General features: G+C 38.5%; 1 protein-coding gene across 1 annotated transcript; it reads right to left on the bottom strand.

The window, feature by feature from the left end:
- Window positions 1-1,862: 1,862 nt before the first annotated feature.
- LOC137713252 (uncharacterized) lies at window positions 1,863-6,152 on the bottom strand. The gene is made up of 8 exons (XM_068452543.1): window positions 5,122-6,152; window positions 4,870-5,002; window positions 4,326-4,541; window positions 3,959-4,114; window positions 3,585-3,837; window positions 2,593-2,993; window positions 2,311-2,427; window positions 1,863-2,216 (listed from the first exon to the last, which is right to left on the bottom strand). Exons 1-8 carry the CDS (start codon window positions 6,117-6,119, stop codon window positions 1,881-1,883), a joined length of 2,610 nt encoding a protein of 869 aa, XP_068308644.1. The 5' UTR covers window positions 6,120-6,152; the 3' UTR covers window positions 1,863-1,880.
- Window positions 6,153-17,843: the final 11,691 nt, after the last annotated feature.

Below are 17,843 nucleotides of genomic sequence, written 5' to 3'. Positions count from 1 at the left end.
CTTTTAGTTATCAAAATCGAAAGCGACTCCAAGGCACTCTGTTGTCTACAAGGTTTTATCATGAAAGCACTCGCTGTCTCTAGCATGTGTGCACATTACGGTGTGTCTTAAAATATCCAAAACACTGATGGAATTGAGTCCGGCCAAGTTATTTACTAAATAGTAGGGAAATATGCATGATGGAACTAAATTACATTTGTATCATCTTTATTCACCCGTCGTCATAACGGGATTTGAAATATAGAAACATACTGCTTATAGGCTATTTGTTTTAAGGTCGAAGTCATTCAGCTTCCCAGATGCCATAACTAATATATCGTTTAGTGAAATGCCAGTTTACATAGATATTGTACTTATCTTTGTGTTTGGTGGATTACCGGAAGGAGCTCATAAAGAATTCTGCGAACATGATCAACTTCGATCAGTTGGATATTTAAAGAAGCCATTGATCCAGGGAAGACGAGTTGTGAACCTGTATACCAATTTTGCAGACAAGCAGAAGCTCTTGGCACAGTGATCGAACACGCTTTTATGTTGCGTATTGTGATTCGTAGCTGTGAAACACACTGCGTGTGGCACCATGCATGGAAATGGAATTGCTCCTCTATAGTTTAGGTAGATTTTTAGAGGTTTTCGTATTTTTTCGTAGGGAATTCTGTTTCCTTGTATATGGAGATTTACGTTTCTACTGGGACGACTCTGAAATTTTAATATTTGTTGTAGGAAATTCTGTTTTTGTATTTATTGCAGAAAAAAATAGGTGTTAGTTTGAGTAACTGCAGACAGTAGTTATATTATAGGGCACTCGAGTGAGGTAACGAGAATTCTAATGTGTCAATTTTGAAGAAGGCTAAAAAACCGTTGTTGTAAACTTTTTTCTTTTTTTCGTAAATTTCTTTGTGATTTTAATGTGTCACATTTGCATTTTGACTCTGATTAGCAGCTCACAAATAGCTTTTTTATAGGCAAGGTCGGAGCCAATTAGATTTATTTGCGTGTATTTAGGATTTCAGTTCAATACACGTAAATTTATGAAGCTATGATTCCCAACTTTGAAAATATCATACTTAATTACGGTACCTTATTTACTTCATATATTCACTATTTAATCATTGGATACTATCACATATGATATTAACAACAAATACCAAAAAATAGAGAAAATAAAAAACTAAATAAATAAATAAAACTGGGTCCCTTTGGGCCATGTTTATATATAATATTTATTATATATAGAGAGAATATGCTTGCTAGTATTAGAATCCATCGGCAGCAAGAGCAACAGAGTCCGTCTCTAAACCAGCTCAAATAAAAGACGAGCATCAAAAACTCTCCCCTCCCAATTTCGGAGACGATCGCTAACTTCACCTCCTCAAACACATGTAACTCTCTCTCTCTCTCTCTCTCTCTCTACTTTCATATATTATTTTCTGAATTATACGCTTGTGTGTTTCGTTTGATAACAATTTCGTGTTTTCAATACGAGGAAACTGTACAGCGAAAGGAGGAATGGAGAAACATGATGAGAGAGAGGAAAGTGTTTTTGGTATTTACTTTTCATTTTGCGTCTTTTCTTATATGTCTCGTTTCCTCCGTCTCTAATATAAAAAGTGAAAACAAAAATGAAATGGGTATCAATCGGCCCAATATGCCAGATGAAATGCTGCTAATTGGTTTCCCTGTACCCTCCTCCCTCCCCCACCCCCACCCCCCCCCCCCCCCCCCCCAAAAAAAAAACCACCACCATAACACAAAAAATGACTATGGAAGGTACATTTTCGGAATGTGAAATTAGACAAGTGATTAGCAGACCTGCACATATGACAAACACTAAAGATAAAATAATAATAATAATAAATAAATAGAAAAAAAATCGTAACTCAAAGAATCTTCAGATCTGTAAGATTTTTCAAAAACGTCTGTCCAACAATGGAGGCAGTCTTAACAAATACAGCAGGACACCCAATTGGAGCGTCTACCGTTGCTTCGGAACCCTGTTTTGAATATTGTTTTCCACTCCATATGTGTTCCCAACAAGAAGTTTCTCCTTTTGGAAAATAGGCCTTCACATTATCCTTGCCCTTGTCTAGGACTGGCACCACTAAAATCTCGGTGCCGATTAGAAACTCCTGGTAGGTCAAGTTATGGACGTGTTCGTCATCTGGGTAATGCAGAAATAGGTGGCGGCATACAGGCAGACCTTTTTCAGCGGCTTCCTGTGATTCAAAGAGTTAAACAACTAGTCAGATTTTCTGGTGAAGTTGCTAAACGCTGTAAACTAGTGTAGTATACAAGAAGTCATGGAACTACCTGTACAAGCTGGATTCTGTAGAACTTCCAAGCTTTATAAATCTTAGCCAACCGTGCAAAATGCGACAGAGTTCGGTCATTTGAGTAGAATTGGCTGTTGCAAGATGGCTTGTTTCCCTAGTTGCACAAGATGTTTAAATCAGTAGCTGATAACATCATAGAACGTAAGCGCATGAAGGTTTTATTCAGGAACATCAACATTGTAGCTTTAGCTTTCTTTGACAATGGTTAATGATAATGATGATGCTTCTTTTGTATTTCAGGTTGCAGATTTGAACTTACTTCATGCGTCCGGAAAACAGTCGTGAAAGCATTTAGCTCCATCCATCGCAAAAGCAACTCTTCACTTCTTCGATAGTTAATGAAAGGTAAGTTTACAGCACAGTACCCTCCAATGTCACTGTGATTAAATGCATACCCAGAAAGTCCACTACTGAGTAAGCCAACAACAGCACTCTTTATTCCATCATTAGTCTGCCAACTTACCATTTGGTCTCCTTCCCAAAATAGCATCCCCCATTTGGGACTATCTCTGTAACCCGCCCTCATAAAAAAGACCAATGCATCTTCGGGGTCTTCATTCTCCTCACTCGAACGGATAGCTTTCCATTCATCCACAAACTCTCTGTTAATTTTTGCCCAGAGCTCTGGGTATTTGTTATGGGCTGAAATAGGATCTTCACCTGAAATGACGAGTTATAATTATTAGATTATGAAAAGTCACATGCAAGAGACCGAATTTTAGAATTGGGATGTAAAGTGCAAAACAAAAGGCTATTAACTTTGCATTCTAAGTTGCTCTAAGAGAACAATTTGACAGTTCTAAGTCACTGAATGCAACTTTCAAACCATGTGCAATGTGAAGGGAAAATTTTCTGTATTCTTTTCATAAATATATAAAGCATGAGGCATGTTTGAGCCTTCACTATCGCTTATGGCACAAATTTTCCAGGTTTCATCTGATAAGATAGTAATATTATACATCGTGATGAATGATGGAGGGGAAACCGCTATATAACATTTCAGGCTAAAGACAGTCAGTCCAGCATGCAAATGCCCTATCTGTTTCTGACAACCCAAATCTTTTGACACTCAGCTTTCTTGGCTCTTATGTGTTTCCTGATTTGTTCGCTACTAGAGATAAGTAAAAGTGAAATCATGCATAGAGGTTCTGTTTCGCTCATGCTTTTGCACTTAGAATTAAGTACCACACAGTGACCGAGGCCATTGTAACATTAAAAGGACTCTTGAAGAATCAACTTGGGATTTGGAACCTGAATAGAGGGTTGCATCCACTGGAAGACCTTCACCAAAATCAGCCATCCATCCTCTGACTCCATCATCCACCATTGCTCGAAGAATCTGCTTGAACCAACTTCCAGTATCGGGATGTGTCAAATCCAACATTCCTACATCAAAAGCTGTATTTGGAACCATGTACGTTTCTCCATGCCTGTCTTTCACTAATATGTCCAACTTCTTTGCTTCCTCAAAGAGATTTCTCCTTCTGTTTGGCTTCTCATGACACTGAAATCAAGTAAAAGTTTATTAAAGTTACAAAACACACTCATGGGTAACGGGTGAGCGATTGCGGGAATTGTACAAGAAGGGTTTATAGAGGAGCGTCATTGAGGCACAAGATAAGTACCGGAGCTAGGCATGGGTTGCAGTAAGTCATCACTCTAATATGCTGAGCACTAAGATCTTTAACCAGTTCTTTCCATCCCCTATACCTTGTTGAATCTACTTCCCAATTCCACCATAGTTGTGATCCAACCAACGTCTCTCTCTGGCCCACCCAATCCTGTGCAACAATTATTACAAAGTTAAGAAGCATACGTACGGTAGTCATACTAACACTGTAATTCAAAACTCCGGAAGTTTATGCCAAAACACGCCTCCGGTGGAAGTTGAACAGTTGCAGATAATCATTTATTTAACTCAAGAAATCATCTCAACATGTGTGTCTGTAGTTGTTTGCATGCATATAATTCTGGTGCAGGGACGTGCATTACCTGCAGCCAAAATGCTGAAATGGGAGCATCATAAGTCTTGAGCTCATTCCAAATATGGCGAGCTGATTCTGTACCGCCCTGCATGCCAACAACAGCTCCGGAAATAATCCAGTCAGGAAGTTTGGGAGGTCTTCCAATGGTTTCAGTGAAACATTGAATGAGCTCAGATGGTGAGGTCCCGTGCAATATCCTTCCTTCAACTGAGTGTCCATGTATCTGCAAGCTCCAGTAAAAAGAAAATCGGAAACTGCAAGTTCAAGATCTTAAATGAGATGAGACCATTTTAGTTTTCGTTTTCTTTACTTTAAACAAAATCCTTAGATCCTTATTTACATTATAAGCAATAGTCCTTATTCATCTGGCATCTTATGTGAATGCTAAAATCTAACTTAATTCTTGCTACTCATTGAAATAAAACATTGAGATCTTCCTTTCGTTATCTATTTGACCCGAACACGAAATTTTGTAGTTGTTTTGTTTGAATCAGTTCCAGAGTTAAAATGACAGTATGACTGCAAGATGCAATGGTTATCTAACAATATACCTGAATCTGAACTCTATCGTGCTTCGTTAGATCAAACACGGAATATTCATATCCTTGGAGGTAAAGAGACCTCATCTTGGAAGTCATATAGAATGGAGAAGGAGCGTACGTTGTACTCCAATCGCCACCAGCCCTGCAATGAGGAAGGAAAGTAATGTATCAAAAATCAAAACTTGTCTAGTTAAAATCTACTTAGAAATTAGAATTATAACATGGTTAAAAATTGAATAGCTAAGATATCCTTGTGTTTACCTATAGCTGATCAAGTTAGCTGCAAAAGTAATAGGTTGATCCCCTCTCCCAATACCTTGTTCCTGGACCAAAATGGGAACCCTCTTCCCCTTAAAATCCATATGAGAAAACTGCTCCCCAAAACCGAAAAACCTCTCATTTTCGTCACTCGAATATGTCAAGCAAACCCTGTTGAATTCCTTGAACTCTTGAGCCTTGAGTTCCTCCAACTCTTCCTCCGATGAGGAAACCAAGACAAACCCTCTTGGCCTTGCAAGTGACCAGAACCACCGCAGCCGGCGCTTCTGAAACCGGCCTAGCCTCCTCCGAAAACCCTTGTATCTTCCTGAACCACCACTGCTTGGACAAGCTTTTGTGCTCAATTCAAAGTTGGGCTGTCCCACCTTCACCCGGAATCCAATCTGATCACTGTTTTTCTGCTCAAACAAAACCCAATACTTTGCACAAGTAGAAGGCCCCTTCCCCTCACATTCCCTCTGAGAAATCCTCGTCCTTGTTTTGGTATTGAAAACCCAGCCAGTTACAAGAACGATCGGGAATTGGAATTGGGTACCTGGGGAATCCAGTTTCCGATCGAATCCAAAAAACCCAGATGGAGAATCTGGAAGCTGATCGTGATTGTTGATCACCCTTATTTCCTGAATGGTTTGGTGATTGCAAACCAGATGAAGCTTTGTGTCTCTGACAAGGAAGGAGCCCCTGCTTTCTTCCACCTCAGTTTCGGCCAATGCTGCAGAAACAAAAGGGTGGCCGGGGAGGGTGGACCAGAGTGCTCTCTTGGGGTGGGATCGGTGGTGAATGGAGAGAGAGCCGCCATCGGTGGAGGTCCAACAGAGGTGGAAATCGCTGCCGAGCGGGAAATGGTGAGGCGAAGAACGGCGGAGAGTTTGGGAATTGAAGAGGAGGTTGCCTTGGAGGAGAGGGAGGGATGTGGGTGGAGAAGGGAATGGATTGTTCAAATGCTTGTGGTGTTTTTTGGAGATTTTGAGGATCGTCATTTCATAATAATGTTTTGGAGAATTAATGAAAAGACCAAGATTGTGCTAATGCAACAATGATAATACTATATATAACACAACACAGCGGAATGACAAGATGTGTACGCCAAGACTTCTACTTTAACGTTACGTTCCGATATCGATATTTAATACATTCGTTAATATTTTTACAAATTTACATGTCGATATTTTCATTAATATTGATATTTTAAATACTGATTAAAATCATTCGTATCTTATTGTACATAGTACTTTATTATATAATCAGTAGTTTTGACGAGACATTTCTTGGCAATTGTGGAGAGGTATTGTTGATACTTCATTCATGGATATTGCCAAAAAGGTTCGGCCAAAACTGACCAAACTGCACCGATTGACTACCGTTTTCATGTCGAAATTGCTCTCTCTCGACTCTCTCTCTCTCTCTTTCTCTCTCTTGACAATGTCGATTTTTCTTCCATCCCGTTTATTTCTTTGACAACACAAATGTCCGTCACAACAAATTTACGTCATTGATTATTCGTTATTATTATGTATTGGAATCAATACAAATTTACATCCGTTATTTAGTACTATAGTCTAGTGTTATTTCTCTTCACTTGTAAATAAGAGATCTTAGATTTTATTCTCGTTAAAGATGAATTTAAACTACATTATCATCGGTTGCCTATTGTAAGACTTAACATATTTCCCACTTATTCAGTGTAGATAAAAACGCTTGCTCAGAAAAGAAGCTGTCGGCTGATTGTACACAATATGTGCCATGAGGACAGTAGCGTGCATGATAATGCACGGGGTCCTATTTGTGCAGGTAGGTTCCTCCGAGTGCACCAAGACTATATAACGGACACCATTCGTTCCTGCACATGCATGCACGGACGCACGTATCTGCCCATCATCTGTGGACACGTACATACATCATACTATTAATTATTTACAATTTGACATAGTCAGATATAGTTCGGCAGCCATCTATGATCTAGGGGTCGATAAAAGCTTTGTCTGTTCTTGCTATTGCCACAACTTGTTTTTCAAATGTCTGTTGCCTGCATTGGGCTAAAACCTCGAGCTTTGTTTAGTTGGGATTCAAAACTAAAATATAAAAACTACAAAAATAAAAAATTAATAGTTGGTACGTGAAAGATAGATGTTAGAATTTAGGCTTAATTGTAGCGGCAAAAATGACATAAATAAACAAAGGGAAAATTAGGTTCACATCCTTCTTTTTGTTACTCCATTGATTAAAATCCTATATATTTTTAATTTTAGTTTGTACCAATTTTAATTTGCAAATATTTTTTAATTTGTACCAATTTCCTTTTCATTTTTAATTTGCACCCATATATTAGTTTCTTTTTGTGCCCATATTTTTTAAAGTTTTATTTGTGTTTGTATGTGACATCCCGTCCCGGAAATATCGAAACGCACGTGTGAAATGACTAAATTACCCCTAGTTCGTTCTTTGACATTATTGGTTGTTTTGTGTGTTGTGGCATGTGCTGGGCCTCACACACACACATTCACACTCCCTGTCTCTCTCTGCCCTTTCTCTGTCTCTGTCTCTCATCTCCCTCTCCCTTCCCGTTCACCTTAAAACGTACGGACAAACACACACTCACTCGAACGCTCACAGATCGAGGAAACCAAGGACACAGTTGAGCTCGTGAGGTCGAGGGGAACACAGCCATACCATTTTCAGGTGAGAAACACATCGTTTTCACGTCGATTCGACGATGTCCGTTTTGAGTACTGTTCATGCAAATTTAATCTAGCTTGTTTTTGGGATTTTGAAGCTCATAGACGTCTTAGTGAGGTCCCAAGGAGCTTAGAAGTACTTCGTTGGACGATTTTGGACATCGGGATAGCTTGGTTCGAAGTTGGCCGGTTTTGGACAGTTTGCACAGGTAATATCGTGTGGTTTTTTGGCCTTTAAAAGTAGTTTGAATGTGTTCTACTAGTCCTAAGCTTCATTTTGGTTCAAGAAACGTGAAAAATGGTTGAAAAACGAGTGAGAAAACACGATTTGAAATTTTTCCAGTTTTCCGGCGCCGGCGACGGCGCCGGAGAAGGTGACGGAATATTCCTGACGCCGTTAACGGAATCTGTCAAAACTGACGGAATATTCCTAACGGCGTCAGTTGACGCCGTCCGTGTGCACCGCACGTGCCTGCGCGTGGACGGCGCGTGTGGCTGTGCCTTGGCCGGCGCGTGGGGGCGCGTGCGGCGGAGGAAAATTTTTCTAAAAATATGGTTGTGATCCTGAGGTTGTCTAGAGCACGTTGGTATATTCAATTGTCCATTTTGAGCAGTGTATGAGAAGTTATTACGAGAAGTTGGTTATGTGCTTTAAAGTTAACGTTTTTACAACTATTTCGCATATAGGTGACACGTACCCCGAGGACGAGCGTGCACACGCGAGGCAGGGGGGCTACGACCCTTCTACATACCAGTGAGTGGGCTTTTGGTTTTCCGTATATACCTATATACTATATTTTCCCAGAATTTGAATAAATGTTTATTAGTTATGCCATGCATTACATTATCGTTTTTCGTGCATCGTTGGGAATGTTAGTGGTTGCATATATACATACATATGCATATTGGGTGCTGTGGACGCACAGGTAAGTGACAGGTAAGTGATATTCATATTTATATTCAGCAGTAGTTTGAGATGCTTAGAGAGCTCATAACCTGCACCCCGGTGTTAGTGCTCCCGCCTGTGGCCAGGGCACAGTCCTTCACATGATGTTCACCTCCCGCACCTTATGCTCACCTTGGATTCAAGGTAGGTGCACAGTCCTGTCGTACAGACCACTTTAGGTGGTTCCGACTCGTAGGTGACCCGCGATTATTCGCATAGTCTTCACGTGATCGTAGCACTTATTTACACCCAGGTCTGTCGTACAGACCAGTTTAGGTGGTTCCAACTCGTGGGCAGGTTCAGATATTGAGATTGAGATTTGAGCTGTAGATGCAGCCGTACAGGTCACGTTAGGTGACTCCGGCTGCCAGATTACATGATATTGATATGTTTATACATGGGCACTTGCATATCATTATGAGACTTCGGCATGGCATATTATTGAGCACATGACATATATTTGAGCATGTTTAGCACATGTATTATGCGTATATATATTTTCTGGGATGTATACAGGTTTTACGGCGAGGGGTTAGAAAGTATTTTATAAATAGTTTTCGAAAGCTTTGTTTTTGCCCACTCACGCTTTTGTTTTGCGCCCCTCCAGGTTCTAGTTGAGTAGCAGTTCCAGTGGTTTCCCAGAGGGTTTTTTCGGCACTTCTGACAGACACCTATCATTGTAGCGTCACCTTCGGGTGCACTTTTATTGTATCTTTTCTTTTGGACTGCTGTAGACTTGCTCTGAAATTGTGACTCCCTCACTAGCATTGTATTAGTACCTTGTATGCTAGTTAGTTTTTAATTATTCGTTCTCCATATTACTACTTTATTAGCTTCCGCACGTGCACATGGCTACGTCACCTTCGTGTGACGGCCAGCACTCCCTGATCTCGGTCGGGGTGTGTCATTGTACCTATGTGTATACAGTCATGTGATATTGTATATTTAATCAATGATATAAAAATTACATATGGTATATTTATGTTTTATGGCTAAACTTTGTATTATATATTTATATTTTTAGTTTGTACCACACTTTTAATTTGCAACATTTTTTTTTAATTTGTAGTATTTTCTTTGGCTTATTATATTAACACCCCACAAATTGTTAAATAAACCTCACATACTTAATACATCCCACATTTTCTTTTTCACTTAAAAATTATCTTAATACACTCCACATATTTTTCCATAATACCCCCACACCCCACATTCTTAATATACATCTTATATTTTGTACATACACCATAATACCCCCACATCCCACATTCTTAATATACATCTTATATTTTGTACATACACCATAATACCCCCACATCCCACATTCTTAATATACATCTTATATTTTGTGCATACACCCCACATCCAAGTAAATGAGAAAATCCATAAAATAATTCAATCTACTAAAGTACTAAGATCTTATTCTAATTTGGATTTTTTGAGATCATTCTAAAGCATGGCTTTTTTATTGAGGATTTGGCAGGCGGTTATTGGCAGAAGAGACCCTGGATCCCCATTCAAGCAGCTCTTTGCTTATGTCATCCTTGTGAACAATCACTTCAACGAAGCACAAGCAGTATTTCTTTTCCCCGTTGCTGTTGCAATCGCTTCCGTTAGCTACTCCTCGGTATGAACCTGAGACCGAAAAAGAAAGGAAAAAACACATACATTAGGTCATAATTTACTTATAATCTAACAAAGCAAGTCCAATGCTATTCATGCTCTCAGTTTGTACTCTAAAAGATGAATATAACTATAGAGGTTTAAATAACGCAGCAAACGCAAGATTAAATAATTATCAATGTCATCGAAATCGCTAAAACTATGAAAAATATGAAATCTTACCTCATGTGAAGCTTCCGAAACATCGATTTCGTGTTTCATTCGTCAAAAACAATTTTTCTCAACCAACATGTTTGTAGTTTCATTGATTAGGATTTTGTTCAACAATGGAGGAGGAGAGAGTTTTGATAGTTGAGAAGATAAATAATACGCTAAAAGTGATTTGGGGTGCATTTAAATTTTTTTTTTTTTTTAAACCTAATAAAGTCAAAATTGTCATTGCATAATGGGCTAAATAAGTGATTTAATATTAAATTTTAATGTGAGGTGCCTTCAACATTTTGTGGGGTGTTAATATAAAAAGCCTTTTCTTTTTAGTTTTATTTTGTACCCATGTATTAATTTCTTTTAGCGCCTATATTTTTAAAAATTCATTTGTACTCATAATTTTTAATCTTTTATCTGTACCCTAATTTATTTATAATGTACCCATTCTTCTTTATTAATGTACCACTTTGTTATATGTGAAATGTACCAATTTTTTTAACACTATGGATACATTCTTTTGCCATTTATTATTTCTTATTTTTACATAGTTTTTATCCATTTATTCAATCAAAATGTTTGAATTTTTTTTTATTGTAACCGTTTCTAATAGTATTATAACGAGGGATTTTAAATTTATAGGTGTAACATCCCGTCCCGGGATTTATAGAAACGTACATTGAATTTACGATTTTACCCCTAGATCGTTTTTGTCACGTTATTAGTTGTTGGTGTGGTGTGGAATGTATTGGATTACACCCACACACACACACACTTTAACTTTCCGGGATTCCCTCCCTCATTCCCTCACTCTGTCTCTTTCTTTTTCTTTTTCTCTCTCTCTCCCCGAGTCTATTTCCTCTCTTCTTCTTCTTCTCTTCTCAACACACGGACCATACACACAAAACCTACTCAAACCTGCACCAATTAAGAAACCAAGACCACCATCGTGTTCGTGGAGCTGAGAGGAGTTCAAAGATGCCATTTTCAGGTAAGAATATAGATGTTTTCACGTCGTTTCAACGAGGTCCGATTATTGCACTGTTCATGCAAACCTAATCTAGCTTGTTTTTAGAATTTCTAAGCTTGTAGATGTGTTTGTGAGGTCCCAAGGAGCCTCGGAGTGGTTCGTTGGGTGAATTTGGACGTTGGGAAGGCTAGGTTCGAAGTTGGCCGAACTTGGATCGTTGTTGCAGGTGAGATTCCTTAATTTTTAGGCCTTAAAACTAGTCTAACGTTGTTCTACTAGTTCTAAGCTTCATTTTGGTATAAAGAACGTGAAATTTGGTTGAAAAACGAGTGAGAAAACAAAGTTGGAAAATTTCCCAGTTTTCCGGCCACCGGCGCCGGCGACGGCGCCGGCGAAGGCTCGACGGAGAAGACAGGGGAATATTCCGTTAAGTCTAACGGAATATTCCTAACGGCAGTGGACGGAATCTGGTTAGATTTGACGGAATATTCCGTCAGTTAACGGAATATTCCTGACGGCGTCAGTTGACGCCGTCAGTGTGCAGTGCACGTGGGCCGCGCGTGGGGGCGCGTAGGTCCGTGCGGGGTCAGGCGCGTGGGGGCGCGTGCGTGGTCCAAAAATTTTTCTAAAAATATGGGTGTGATCCTGAGGTTGTGTAGATCACATTGGTATATTCATTTGTCCAATTTGAGCAATGTATGAGAAGTTATTACGAGAAGTTGCTTAGGTGCTTTTAAATTAATGTTTTCGTAACTTTGTCGCGTATAGGTGATTCGTTTTCCGAAGACGAGCGTACACACTCGAGGCAGGGGGGCTACGACCCTTCTAATTATCAGTGAGTGGGCTTTTGTTTTCCGTATATACCTATATACATATTAATTCCCAGAAATTAAATAGAAAAGGTTATATGTTTTATGCCATGCATCATTTGAATATTGTTTACGCATCATTGCATGTATTATTGGTGACATACATACATATATACATGTGTATTTGGTGCTGTGGACGCACAGGTAAGTGCCAGGTAAGCGGTATTCATGTGGTTATACATTTCTGTTTATTATGCGATGGTAGTTTGAGAGGTTTAGAGAGCTCATAATCTGCACCCCCGGTGTTAGTGCTCCTGCCCAGGGCCAGGGCACAGCCTTCACGTGTATGTTCACCAGCACCGCATGCTCGCCTTGGATCCAAGATAGGTGCAAGCCTGTCGTACAGACCACATTAGGTGGTTCCGACTTGTAGGTGACCCGCGATTATCGCACAGCTTCACGTGATCGTAGCACTAGAGCATACATATATATTACACCCAGCTTGTCGTACAGACCACGTTAGGTGGTTCCGACTCGTGTGCAGATTCAGTGATTGAGTTGAGCGTGGAGCTCTAGGTGCAGCGGTACATGTCACGTTAGGTGACTCCCGGCTGCCAGATTATATATTGTGATGTGAATTACGCTTGAGCATTCATATTTGATTATGAGATTCTGAATGGCATATTATGGAGCATGAATGGCATATTGTGGAGCATGATTGGCATACCTATACATACGTACATATGTTCATTTTCTGGGAAGTATACAGGTTTTACGGCGAGGGGTTAGAATGTGTTTTGCTAAAGAGTTTTCAAAGAACTTTGTTTTTGCCCACTCACGCTTTTGTTTTTGCGCCCCTCCAGGTTCTAGTGGTCTAGCAAGTGCGGTGGTTTATCCCAGAGGGCGTCCCGGCATTTCTGACAGACATTCACCATTGTAGGGTCACCTTCGGGTGTAAATATGTCGTATCTTTTCCTTTTGGACTGTTGTAGACTTGCTCTGAATTGTGTCTCACATACACTAGTACTTTGTATGCTATTGGGTTTTTAACTATTAGTACTTTTATATTACCTTCTTAATCGCTTCCGCACGCGCACATGGCTACGTCACCTTCGAGTGACGGCCAGCACGCCCTGATCTCGGTCGGGGTGTGTCAATAGGATTATAAATCTCATAAAATATCAAATAATTAATGTCAAAACTATAAAACTATAACTATTAATAGTAATATAATGAGGTTGACAAAGTCAAGGGACCTTAATCAAACTTTGAATACTATTAAGATTTTAATTAAAGAATGTTAAGAATTAGAGACCTGATCCAAAGTATTCCATAAACAAAATTAGGTCCAACTAGCCTTCTACATTGTTCCCCCCTAACAGCAGTTTTACCGTTGCTAGGCTCTCCTAAGTAATAGGCAACTCAGTTCCATTAAATGAACAATAATTGTAATTGTCCGCAGTGAACAGTAAATGTCCAAGTGCATCTCTATCCTAAACTGAACAGTACAGGCAATTCATATTAAAATATTAGTATTTTTTATATTATAAAATAATAAAAAATAACTTTATTTTTAATTTCGTATTAAAATATTAGTACTTTTAAAACTCAAAAACTTTCATCCAAAACCATTTCAATGATTTTAAAAGTATTTATAAACGAGTCTGTGCGCGCAGGTAGGTTCCTCGGAGTGCACCAAGACAATATAACGAACACCGTTCGTTCCCGCACATGCATGCACGCACGTATCCGCCCATCATCTGTGGACGCGTACATATACATACTATTTATTATTAACACTTATGTTGTTAATTTTTGTTTGGATTGAAAACTAAAAAAAATAAAAATTGAGAGTCTAATTTTTTGTTTGGATTGAAAACTAAAAAAAAAAAAAAAAAAATTGAGAGTATAATATTTTTTGAACAACTGATATTATCTACACTAAGGGGTAGGAGAGTGGACTAAATGCTAAGCCTCACAATGGACTAGTAATTAATGGTCAAATTTGTCTTTGGTAAGAAACAAACATAAGACATTTCATTTACAAATGAAGATGAATGTCACTAGATAATAGTACTAAGTGGCAGAATTGAGAGTTAGTACATGAAAGAGAGAGATTAAAATTCAGGCTCAGTTGTAGCGTTGTAGCTTGAAAAATAACATAAATAAACAGAAGTAGGTCCCACTGGCCTTCTACATTGTTTCGCCCCTAATTCTGCAGGGATGCACATACCTCGTTGTTGTTATAGCACTCATATGATCTTTGCTATAAAATGCACCAGATGTATATCCGGGTGTATACAATGTCCTAGTAGCTTAAATGGTATATATTGCATCCCAAATTCACAATTCCTTTGTACCAAAAGTAAAAAATATAAATATAAATGTTTTGCTTGCACGGGTAATATATTACTAATCTAAATAGTTCTCATTTTGATAGAGAGGATCAGGATAGGATTATCCACTATATTAAAGATATTTTGAATGATGAAATGGATGAGTGTTTTCATATTTTTCTTCACGAGTAACCTTCAACTTAAACCCATATAAGATGTACACAAATAAATCCAGTGCAGGAGGACCCTGAGAGAAAAAAAATTCTCATCCCTTTTGAGACATTTCGACACAACCAAGAACACCTTAAAAAAAAATTCAGTATCATTGAATGAAATACTAAACGAAATGGAAAATGTTTAGGTACTTATTAGCAAGTATTCTATGTACTCACTTTCTAACTTTCTGATTTGGCCCAATCAAAAATTGTCACTTGTTTCTTGTTTTTTAAGGCCTAAGAAAAACTAATGACATGTCCATTATTATTTTTAAAATAATAAAATAGGTGCTAATTTATCATTGAATAAAATCAAAAGGTGAGTACTCAAATTGTGAAATCCCGTTCCCGGATTTCACTATTTAAAATTACGTATCTTGTATTTCGTATTCATATTCGTAGTTTCGACGCTTTCATATTTACGACATATATTTTTTTTGATAAGTAAAAGGATGAAAACGCCCTTAATGAACTAAACAGAATTCTACGTGGTCGTATTTTATTCCTACATATTTTTCCAGATTTCTTTACATGTTTGGATGGTACGTGTTGATACGAACGTGTGAGCGCAAACAGAATGGAATTTAGAGTTATAAACGAATGAAGGTAGGGGCAAAATAGTCATTTTGCTATGAATCTAGAAGGCTCCAAATTTATGGGAGCCTTGTCTTGGTGAAAGGAAGCCACGGGAGTGGCTGAGGTAAAAAAAAAAAAAAGGAAGGGAGAGACCAACCAGAGAAGGGGAGGTGCGGGAGAGAAATGAGGGAGGGCATTGGCTACCCAATCAGAGAAAAAGAGGGATGGACCAATTAGGAGAGGAGGGGAGAGAGACGAACCAAGGAGAGACAAGAGAAATGAGGGAAAGGAGAAAAGAGAAGGAGGGGAACCAATTGTGTACCTTGTGCTTTGTTCAATTTCTTGTTTCGTTGAGCTTTTGTATTTTGAGTACCTGTTTCATGTCTTGTTCTTCAAGCGTTGCTATATTCCTTAGACTTCCGCTTGGTTCCGTTATGTGATCCGAAACTGAGTTTCCGCTGGGGTTCTGTTGAGTGGTCCAGTTCCTTGCTCCGTTTGGATTCCGTTGAGTAGTCCAGAATCCCTCGTGATCCGCAATTCTATTGAGTGGTCCAGAATCGCATCCAGCTTGGATTTCATTGAGTGGTTCGATATGCATTGTACTCCACGATTTTGTTGAGTGATCCAGAATTGTATTCACTTGGATTCCGTTGAGAGGTTCGGAATCCCTTCTACTCCGCAATTCCGTTGAGTGGTCCGGAATCGTATCTTGGTTTGGATTCTGTTGAGTGGTCCAAAATCCCCTTTGGTGTCTTGGTTCCATTGAGTGGTCCAGAACCCGATATTGATGGATTTCGTTGAGTGGTCCGAAATTGCATTATTTGACTTGTTGGTTCCTTGGATTTGATTTCAGCTTCAGAGATGTAGGATTTAGCCGAACTGTGTCACACTAGTCCTGCATTTCGGTGTATTGTATGTGTTATTGATTGGTGTGATTGTGGAATGATGTTGATGATTGTTGTCATTATGATTAGACTCGTTGACAAATATGGCTAGAGAATAATGTTGTGCTTCATCGACTGTTCCTTGAGATGTTGCATGCCTTGAAATGTGGTATTGTGTGGAGATTTAGTGAATTATGTGATGATTTTTCGAGTGTGGTGTATGACGAACTACGAATGGTTTAATCCCTATTTAGCGTACATAGGCAGTCTAACGAGGAGGTTAGATACAGCCATAAAGTATATGATAAATTACTATGCGAATCGATTCTCGAGTTGTGCTTTACCATATCTCGGAGACGGGGTAAGTTAGAGATACGGGTATTTGGTGACGTCATGTGTCGATCCTGAACGTTGGTCGGGATCAGGGCGTGACACAAATATTATCCAAACGAAATTATCAGCCAATAAATATACAAATTAGTTAATGTTAGAGATTACAATAAATTACATTACCCTCTTTTAGTTGTCAAAGAATGGTTTATTAATATGTAATTTAGACACAAACATATATATAGGCCTAGGATACCCCTTTTTTCAAAAAAATGGGGATTCGGACTCACTCCACATCAAACTTAACAATCCGAACCGTCGATTTTGTATGCCTCCATTCATAGATCATCCTTACAAAAATTCAATTCAATCGACTTTGATTAATTTATTTATTCCTTTTTTACATGCAAAAGAAGAAAACTTACATTTAGAAAACAATCAACACAGAGTGACTTTACCCCTCCTTATTATCATGATAGATTGGCTAAACAAAGGAAAAATAAAAAAGAAATCGTATTGAAATATATTTTTATTGACCAATCAGAATTGCTCCCCAGGGTCTATAATTGCCTCAGCAATTTCAATGTTTTCTTTAGAACAAAGTGTTCGTCCATTTTTTTGAACTCAATTAGATGCCTTAAATATTTCTGATTTGGCTAATGTTTTGTAAGGATGATCTATAAAGTGCAACTTAAAAAATAAACGGTTCGAATTGTTAAAATTCGATGTGGGATGACCCCACAACTAATCCTTATATTATTATTTTTTTATAAAAATGGGGTACCCTTTAAGGTTCCTATATATATAAGGAAGTGGTCCTAGTGGGAATAAAATTTGGGTGAACTAAATACAACAGCAATCCTGATACCTGGAATTGGATTGGATGACCACCTTTATGTAAGTCGCATCGTCTTTATTCGAGGCAGTGCACTGCTGCCCACAAGATGTGATGAAAAATACTTTCTACTCTCGTCGGCATTAAAGTTTAATATTTCAATATCTAGTCGTTTTTTAGGGTGATGTTTGTTTGCTCCTGTAAAGGCTAAAAGAACTTTTGACAACCCATAAATCATTTCTAAATATATGTTTGTAGGGAAGTTAGAAGTGAAGTATTTTAAAATGAATGGAAAGTGCTT

The sequence above is a fragment of the Pyrus communis genome, chromosome 13, assembly GCF_963583255.1.
Source record: "Pyrus communis chromosome 13, drPyrComm1.1, whole genome shotgun sequence".
NCBI lineage: Eukaryota > Viridiplantae > Streptophyta > Magnoliopsida > Rosales > Rosaceae > Pyrus > Pyrus communis.
The sequence above is the reverse complement of the archived record's forward strand: the minus strand, read 5'-3'. Positions and strand labels throughout refer to the sequence as shown.